This window comes from Rhinopithecus bieti, unplaced genomic scaffold (assembly GCF_001698545.2).
Source record: "Rhinopithecus bieti isolate Rb0 unplaced genomic scaffold, ASM169854v2 scaffold_57691, whole genome shotgun sequence".
Lineage (NCBI taxonomy): Eukaryota > Metazoa > Chordata > Mammalia > Primates > Cercopithecidae > Rhinopithecus > Rhinopithecus bieti.
In genome coordinates, this window is record NW_016824383.1 from 1,308,657 (window position 1) to 1,318,462 (window position 9,806).

The 9,806-nt window shown below is 36.8% G+C and overlaps 1 protein-coding gene across 1 annotated transcript in view; it reads right to left on the reverse strand.

The window, feature by feature from the left end:
* The window catches only part of RYR2 (ryanodine receptor 2), an 808,217-nt gene that overhangs the window by 68,347 nt on the left and 730,064 nt on the right, over nucleotides 1-9,806 (reverse strand). Inside the window, 4 exon segments of the mRNA XM_017862245.1 lie at nucleotides 3,494-3,567; nucleotides 4,669-4,745; nucleotides 6,714-6,793; nucleotides 8,383-8,482. Coding sequence (XP_017717734.1) covers nucleotides 3,494-3,567; nucleotides 4,669-4,745; nucleotides 6,714-6,793; nucleotides 8,383-8,482 — 331 coding nt within the window.

Here is a 9,806-nt window from a genome sequence, read left to right on the forward strand (position 1 = left end):
AACCCCCACCAAAAAAAAAAAAAAAAAAAAAAAAAAAAAAGGGAAAAAAAAAAAAAAAAAAAAAAAAAAAAAAAAAAAAGCAGTGGTAGACATGAAGTAAGCCCCCAAAGAATATGAAAAGATGGGAGGGAAGTGACTTGGCTCATGGGATCTGTAAATGAAACAGTGGGAGGCAGAATACCTGCATTTCAGTTTCAGCCTTGCTGATTAGCTGTGTGACCCTGGACAAGTCAAGAAACCTTTCTGTTCCTCTGTTTCCTTATCTATAAAATCAAGGTAATAGCTACCTCATTGGAGAGTTGCGGGTATCATACATTTAAGCTTATACATTTTCAATGGCTAGATAATTTATGGTCGTATTATCATCATCATTAGGAATAGACTTAGCTTAATAAAAACAGTGGGCAAAGATGTAGGAGATTCAGATACAGTAGATTATTTCCTCAGTGCTAAGCCCATGCTCTCTGAGCCTCAAGTGTTGAAGTAAGTGACATCACTAACAGCTGTTGCTTTTTCAGCCTTTTCTATCCCTTCCAAGAGGGATGATTGATTTTTCTTCTCCTATGAGTGTGTATAGGCTTTTTGGTTTTTTTTTTTTTTTTTTTTTTTTTTTTTTTTAACTTTTATAGCATCTTAAACAAAAGAGTGGTCTCAAAACAGATACATTTAAACATGCCAAAAAAGTCTGTATAGGAATTCTTAAAACAATCTGGAAAATACTATAATATTAATAGAGCTAATGAGTGGCCCTTACATATGCTCCTAATAGGTCTCTTGATTAAGGCAACAGCATGTATTCAGAAAGCACAATCTAATCTTGGAAGCCTTGTTGGCATCCTAGGTACTATCTAAAATCTGATCCCTTATTTCCATTGCATAAAATGTCTTTCAGAAACTACTTTGAATGACTAATGGCATCTTTGTTAGTATATTAGTTTAAGGAGCAAATAGTTGCTATTGTTTCTACTGCTCTTTGAATTCAGTCACAAAAATAAAAATTAGTTTTGATGTTACATGATTTGCAATCTGTCAGATTTTCAAAGGAATAGAGAAAAACTCAGTAGACCTCCCAATCTTTGGAAGGCAACTGGCAGAGCACACTAGTGAGGAGGAGACTCAGCTTGTCACGTCCCCCTTGAATATGTCACCGATTTCCTGTGCACCAATCCGTGCAGCCATAAAGCCACAGTATGTTCAAGACAGAAACGCCACAGGGAGACTAGGGCACACATTCTAGGATCATTCATTGACACAACAGTTGCAGATGCTGGGCCCACCGGAAAGGTTTTTAACTGTAAGACAACAAAACCAATCCAGAAACGTAATTGAAATGCTTGTTGCCCCTTCATCTCTGACATCGTAATAACTGCACATCCTCATAGAAACAACATCGTAATAACTACACATCCTCATAGAAACAAAAAAGGAGGAAAGCTAGATGTGTGCATTTAAAAAATAACAGGATGCATCATGATGGAAATTAAATCTACTTATGAAAACAGTCTACAACACAAAAGAATGCACAAAAGTTGTCACTATCAAGTCTGTACACAAAGCTAACAACAAACAAAAGAGCAAATAAACAAAAGACAGTTCATTTTTCATAATTACCACGCTCATGAGTGATGACTGAGGAAGGGAGGGTAGCACATTTACAGTAGTCGAAAGAAAAGGAAATGGGGAAAAAGAAAAAAAAGTTGAGATTTTGCTTTTGTTTTTCTGTTTGTAAGGAAATAATACAAAATGTGTTAATCGGCTTGAGTAATTATTTTCTTATGTGTTGAAAAACAATGCACAAGTTAAACCAATCTCATTTTGAGAGATATAAAGAATTCTCGCATCAGAATGGTCACTCTCACAAAGTTCTTTCTGATTTGGGACTTGAAAATGTTATTCCAATCCATATCTGCCTGACAAAGGAAAGGAGGCTAAGGAAAATAAACCTAAGTGGCTGCTATTCCTTTTGGGAGCTGATATGAACAGTGACTAAGAATGACTGATGGATTTGTGGTCAGAGCCCCTGGAACATTAGGTAATAACTACGGGGAAAATGAAATTGATTTCTAATTCCAAGACAGGGAAGTCAGGCTTTAGACAGAGACTTCATTCATTTTTAGAGATTTTGTAGCTGAAAATTGCTTAGGACTTTGGAGAGATGCTGGAGGTAGGCAGGTGATGGGCCCTGGGAACTGCAGTGGCTCCAAGTTCTCCAGACGGGCCCAGAAAACCTAAGTAAGTTTAGAGTGGCTCTGGTGACTTTTCTTGAAGGTCATTCCTTTTGAACGTCAGGCCAGAACCTTAGGCCAGAAAACCTAAGAAGTTATAGAATGGTGTCAGTGATTTTTCTTGAAGGTAGCTAACTCAGTTAAGTAACCATATGACTTATAATTGGTGACCGGACTTGTACATCCAAATGTCAAGCAGAAAATAAAATAAACACAGGAGCCACATAGCAGTAGCAATGTCAGGATGGGTATTAATAATAAACTTTAAAATACAGTAAGAAATATTCTCTTTCCTATTTGTGAGAACAAAAAAATACATAGATAAATTAGTTAATCCTAAAATATTTCAGAGAAATAAACACAGACTACAAATGACAGATGGGAGAAAAAATTATTTTTTGAAATAAGATTAGTCCAATAAAAGACCCAATATTCCAAAACTAATAATTGACAAGAAGACATATCCAAACCACACAAAACAAACAAAAACAGATAAACACACGGGCCCTGAGTAAAACTAGTTTAAAATCAAACACAAAAGAATAAAACAAATCAAACCAAAAGCTATTGAAGATTTTTTTCTTAATAAATACTCCTAAAATGAAAGGGCAGCAAAAGTTATTTCTGCTTTAAATGCACTGCATGCTAAACTTTCTAGTTTATACCAGCATCTATTTACAGAGAGAAAAATTCTAAGATCACGTGAATCACTGCTTTTGTGCACAGAATTATTTAAGCACAATAACTACTCTTTAATTTCTTTTATCAATCTAGACTTGCAAACATGTATGGATATGAGGATCACTGTGCTGGAAGGGAAGAGGAGAGAACAGGAATGAGAGTAGACTGAAGGAGCTCAAAGGATGACTATCCTAAGGAAATAGAAGAATCTGAGAGCCCAACTTTCCTAAAGTGGCCAAAGAAAGTCAAACGTTCTTGAAAGGTTCATCTATGTGGTTTATGATTTCCCAGAAAATTCTCTAATAAAGGGTCTTGATCCTTCATTCAATCATTATTCCTTATTGAAAACCCAACAAGGGGAAAGGCCGCTGGCAACGGGGCTGGCACACAAGGAGTTAATGACCGGCGTGGAAGGTTGGTGTTGGGGTGTGACAGGTGTCCAACTACGAACTTTGAAATAAATCATGTAAGCACTTCATCGATTTTAAAATAACTTCGTATCTCTCTGCTTGAAAGGTAATTGATAACTGACTCATTTCAGGGAGGGAAGGGAGACAGGTGATCCTTTTAATGTAAGTCATTAATACCTGATCCTTCCTCTGTCACCATCCCAAGACCTTCAGCTTTGTTTTGTCGCTCAAATGCATTTAGGTCAAGGACACTATAATAACAAGGAAAAAGGAAACATTTAGAGGACTAATAGAACATTTTCTTTGTTCAGGAGAGCAAACATCTCAACACCACATATCTTGGAATATGAACCAAATGTTAGCGTACACTGAAATCATGTTTCCATTCATTGCTTACCAGCCATATTCTCTTAGTGGCAGACTAGTGTCTCCCCTGGGCCTACACTGAAATGATCCATGTGAAAGTCAAACATCAAGCATTCATAGGTTTCAACATGGGGAGTACATTACAAAGCTAGCAGACATGCAGAAATAAAATTCTAATAATTATGTTGTTGCAGTTGGAATAGCTTGTTACATTAAATGTGTGTCAGATTCCTTAGTCAAATGCTGTCTGAATGACTTTAAATCTTGAAAAAAAAAAAAAATGGAAAATGATTACCACAAATGAGTTAATGATCATTTAGTCATAAAATGAGAAATGGCCTACAAGCTCCTAAATAAAACTAAATAGAATTTCCTTTTTTAAAAAGCATACACAACTCATTTTCAAGTATGCAGAATATACACTAATTCTCCAAGATCCCTATTTAAATACGGGGAGGTCTTTTTTTTTTTTTTTAAATTAGAGACAGGGTCTCACTCTGCCTCTCAGGCTGGAGTAGTGGTGCTGTCATAGCTCACTGCAGCCTCAAACTTCTGGGCTCAAGAAATCTTCCCACCTCAGCCTCCTGAGTAGCTAGGACTATGGTACAGGTGTGTGCCACCATGCCTGGCTAAGTTTTTTTTTTTTTTTTAATCTTTTTGTAGAGATGGAGTCTTGCCCTGTTACCCAGGCTGGTCTTGAATTGCTGGCCTCAAGGGATCCTCTACCTCTTCCTCCCAAAGTTCTGGGATTATAGTACCATAGGAAAGCTATTTTAAGGCAATATTACCATTCTGTAAGTTATTAATTATGATATTACCAACCCCCTAAAAAAAGACAGAAAAGAAGACACTGCTGATTATCCCACTTCAAAGTGTTGCTAATCATTAACTATTCTTCTATGTGTAATTATCGTCAGAGTAAGAAACAAATGCTTCGAAAAAATACAACCACTGAGTAGAACCCCGAGAAGGAAGCGAGTCCTTACCTACATGACTGCATCAGGCCGGCCAGGCTCTGAAAGAAGCCCACATCCTTTTTCTCCTTGAGGTAGTCAAGCATTTTCTATGGGAATTATAGAAACCACATGGCCACTGAACAAAAATCTCATTGTTTGTTAAATAAATAAACAACCAAAACAGGCTTTCCATTCTAAAGACAGAAAATATTCACTGTGTACACACATGACTAATGTCATCTTTATCATGAAGTAGGAACACACGCCTCAAAGCAAGATAATTACACAAACTTGGAATAAGAGGGTTAGTTGCCCTACACATGACCACAAGCACCAAAAATGTCAGGGGTAATATTACTCTTAATTCTCTTCTGGTCACTTTTAAAGTAATTTGGCGATTCAGATACTCTCTCGCAAGTTAACTGGGAAGAAAATTACCATAGATGGTATTCACAGGTTTCCACACCAAGGTGATTTCATTACAGGCTGGGCGCGGTGGCTCACACCTGTAATCCCAGCACTTTGGGAGGTCAAAGTGGGCAAATCATGAGGTCAAGAGTTTGAGACCAGCCTGGCCAACATAGTGAAACCCCGTCTCTACTAAAAAATACAAAAATCAGCTAGGTGTGGTGGCATGTGCCTGTAGTCCCAGCTACTTGGGGGGCTGAGGCAGGAGAATTGCTTGAACTCACGAAGTGGAAGCTGCAGTGAGCAGAGATGGTGCCACTGCACTCCAGCCTGGGTGACATCTCAAAAAACAAAACAAAACAAAACAAAACAAAAAACCCAAAACAGCATTACAATCTGAGAGTTGTGACTGCCATATGCTAATGCTATAGACTGAAATTCAGTTTCCATTTCCATAGTCTTTAAACTGAAAAAACAATAGGAATCATTTGGCTATTAAAATTTTCTCTTTTGTTCTCAGAATGACATCCAGGATCTATGGTCAAAATTTTGGTTAAACGTAAATGTAAAAAAATGCTAAAGCAATGCTTTGTTAGCTTACTGTTACATAGCACAATGAAATAGCTATTTCTGACATGGTTAAAATGTATTAGAGATTTCAAATGTAAAGCACATACAAGATGATAGAAAGCATGCTCAAAGGTTTAAGGAAATAAGAATATTGCTTTTCTCCAAATCTTGAAGAGCAGAACAATTCCTATTATCAACGCTGTTCTAAAAAGGGCTCGGCTAAGCAGACAAAATTTTAGTAGTAATATTTTTCAGATAGCGAAGGCAATATAAACTAAATATGTAAAGGATACATATGCACAAAATATATGCACATATGCATATATATATACACACACATGTACAAATAGCAAATATACACATAGTGTATGTATGATACACAGATGTACAGACACACATATACACACAGACACAAAAGCATACAGCCATTTATGGGGTGTGTGATAACTTTTGGTCAAATAAAAAATGAAACAATCATTCGTCTTTTCAAACAAAGGAATGTGGCTTACAGTAAAGGAGATGGTGGAATACATATTCGAAGTTACAAAGAAAACAGACAAGTTCTGCATAGACAAGAAGTACACATTACAGGATTTCTCACTACTGTCTGGATCTAAGGACTTCTGAATATATATACTAAGTAATGAGGGTCTTCTTAAGTAAAACATAAGCAAGAGACGTTATTTTTTATAAATGTTTTGGAGAGATTGTTTTATTTTTCCTTTTTAAAAAGCGATATAATCACTTATTCTGGGAACAGAATGAGCTGGTTACCCTTGCCAGGTTCCAAAACCAGATAGCCACCGTTGGGTAAATGCATGGTGCGAGAGTGGTTCATACCTCAGCACCAGAATTCACTTGACATGATAAAAGGCCGCATTTGATGTTTTCAGATATTTTGACATCATTTGAGGTTTGGATTTGTAACACTATCACATAATTACTTTTTCCCTCTTTTGCTTTCTCTTCAGTACTGTGGTAAACTAAAATTGAACCATATTGTACATAGAAAATAAAATATTTTACAACAAATAGTTCTTTACTATATGGTCCATTTGTCTGAAAAGTACATTATGTGAATGACTGGAAGCTATTACCTGCTGTACTGTGGAGTTCCCACCATTTAAAATAGCAATTCCAAGTTTCAAAGTAGCTGCTACCATTGGTCCAGTTTCACCTAAGAAATATAAAAAAGTAGTGTTTCTAGTATCATTTCGCCTTCTATATTAACCTATTTTACCTCCAATGCTCCACTTTAAAAATTATTATTATGCTCCCCCGCAAGCAATCTTTATAATGGCGGAGGGAGACTGACTTATGTTCCAAAAAATAATAAAATAATAATAATGCATATTTGGCATCAACATTTTAAAAAATTCTCTATAATATCTAAGAACTGAAACCTTAAGAAGATATAGAAGTAACAGAATAGGAAGACAACTGATCTTGAAATATTGAGACCTGAAATTATTAAGATCCAAGATTACTCATGTGTTTAATAAACATTAAAATAAGGCTGGGCGCGGTGGCTCAAGCCTGTAATCCCAGCACTTTGGGAGGCCGAGACGGGCGGATCACGAGGTCAGGAGATCGAGACCATCCTGGCTAACATGGTGAAACCCCGTCTCCACTAAAATACAAAAAAACTAGCCGGGCGAGGTGGCGGGCACCTGTAGTCCCAGCTACTCAGGAGGCTGAGGCAGGAGAATGGCGTGAACCCGGGAGGCGGAGCTTGCAGTGAGCTGAGATTGAGCCACTGCACTCCAGTCTGGGCGACAGAGCGAGACTCCGCCTCAAAAAAAAACATTAAAATAAGTATGAGCTACTTAAAACTTTCTTTAAAGAAAATTTTTCTCCCTCTTCCCTCAACAATATTATATACGAAGAACTTTCATCATTGTTATTGTATCACTTTTATTTTAATATGTTTGTAGTCTGGTTTATTAAGCAGACTATTCTCAATTTTAAGTTATTCGGATAATAACACAAAATTTTCTTCAGTATATCATATTTTACTTTTCATTGTTCACCTCTATTTATCTTAGAAATAGAAATAATCTTCTATTTAAGGACAAGGGTACCTAATAACAGAATATACCACCATTACTTTTCCTTTCCATTACAAATTATATTTAAAATATTTTCACAAAGAAGCTATTATGAATGTACAAAAAAATCATCTTGAAACAAACGGCTACTGAGATATACGACAGCATCTTCATTGTTAAAAAAGTCTCACTTTAAAAGTCTCCATATTTGTATCAAGGGTCAGCAAACTATGGCAAAATACCATAAATTACATAACAAAATTACAGCTTGCCACCTGTGTGTGTAAACAAACTGTGTGTAAATGAAGTTGTTTTGGAACACAGCCACCCTGTTTGTTTACTTATTGTGTCTGGCGGCTTTCGTGCTAAAATGGCACAGTTGAAGAGCTGTGACAGGTTGCATAGTCCTCGAAGCTGAAAACATTGACTCTCTGGCCTTAAAGAAAAAGCTTGGCCACCACCATTTTATAGGATCAGTCTGCTAAGGTTTAGTTTATAACATAGTTTCCAAAACTTAAAGAACAGAATGAAAATGAAGCTGTATAGTAAGACTGAAAAACAAATTAACATTGGTCTCCATAAACAATGAGAGTTCGTATTTGTGAACCAGAAATCCTGGGACTAAATGAGTCAGTGGAATTGAAATGAGGGAGCACCTTGAGAGTAACGAGGAAATCTGAAGAACAGACATTTGTGAGGGGAACCCAAGGAACCTTACCTTTGCTGGCACTGATGGTCTGCAGCACCATCTCAGCCGCACCACGGTCGTGGAGTCGGGCTTGCTGGTATAGAAGCTTTTGCTTTTCCATTTCTTTTTCCTGAACACAAATCCCAACCATTTATGTTGAGGGTATCAGTAAGCACAGCAGATTTCTACAGACCATATTTTTAGTCATCTCTTCATGTATGGGCTCTATGACAACATTATGGACCATTTCAACACCAACGATGTTTTTAAACAGATATTATTAACATATCCAACTCTTGTTTCCCCCCCCCCCTTTATAGTTTTCTTGATATGCTTTTGGTACTGGTTTATCAGCATGGATTTGTTTTTCTCAATTTTAATTATTTGATTCATCCAAAGCCTGTATCACAGTTTTGAAGTACTGTACTTCGTCAATGAAGCTTGCACTTTCTGATTTATACATTTGTGCATAAGTTTGTCACGTTTTTAATAATCTCCCATGCCATGGCCATAACTTGATACTGCTCAGCAAATGGCTCGAGTTGCAAGGTATCACTGAATCACAGAAAAACATTAACTGAGATGTCTTGAAGTTTAAGCAAAATTGAAAGCTGATATGAATAAAAAGGGAGGCTTCAACAAAGTAGTGGATTTATGATACAGATCTCCCCAGTCACCCCCAAAGAATAAGAGATGCAATGTGCCTTTATATTTTGTATTCTCTGGTGGTAACAAACGATACTGCATGGTGCTGCTGGAGCAATGGCTGGAGTTTATTCTTTTCCACTTAAGCTACCACTGAAAACATAAAGAAGAAAATAAAAATAAAATATAAAGGCACAGCAAGTTCAAGACTGGTATGACCATTCACTTGAGCAATCCAGTTCACTGGAGAATTGAGAAGGAACTAAGCAGTATAAGTTGCAGAATGAAAGTTGCATAGAGCCCTATGACAGTGAGTCCATCAAATGGCGTGGTAGAGAAGCTTAGTCAATGGGACATGAAACAGTCAATTAGTATCATGTCCATAAACACAACGGCCAAAACATATATGACCTAACAGCAGGAAGAGCTGCAGCAGAGGTAGCCAGAATGACAGCTTTGCTGCCATAAACTTTCCATCCAAAATACAGAAAATAGACACTGGAAGATGGAAGAGGTTTAAAAAATGAAGGCTTGCTAGTTACAGAATATGAAAAATAAAGTGAACTAAAAGGAGGGGGAAAAGAAATGGGCTCAAACAAATGAAAAAAAGAAACCTTTAAATCAAAAGCAACCAACACAGACATTTATGCTGTTACCAGAGAGTTCTCGCCGAGGCTGGCAAATTTGTTTCTTAAATCTTTGATAATATCGTGCTGCGAAAACAAAATTGATCAGGGTTTTTTTGTCACACTATAGTTAGCGCTCCTGTGGTTAAATTTTATGTTTTCTTAAATTATGTGATAGGCCTA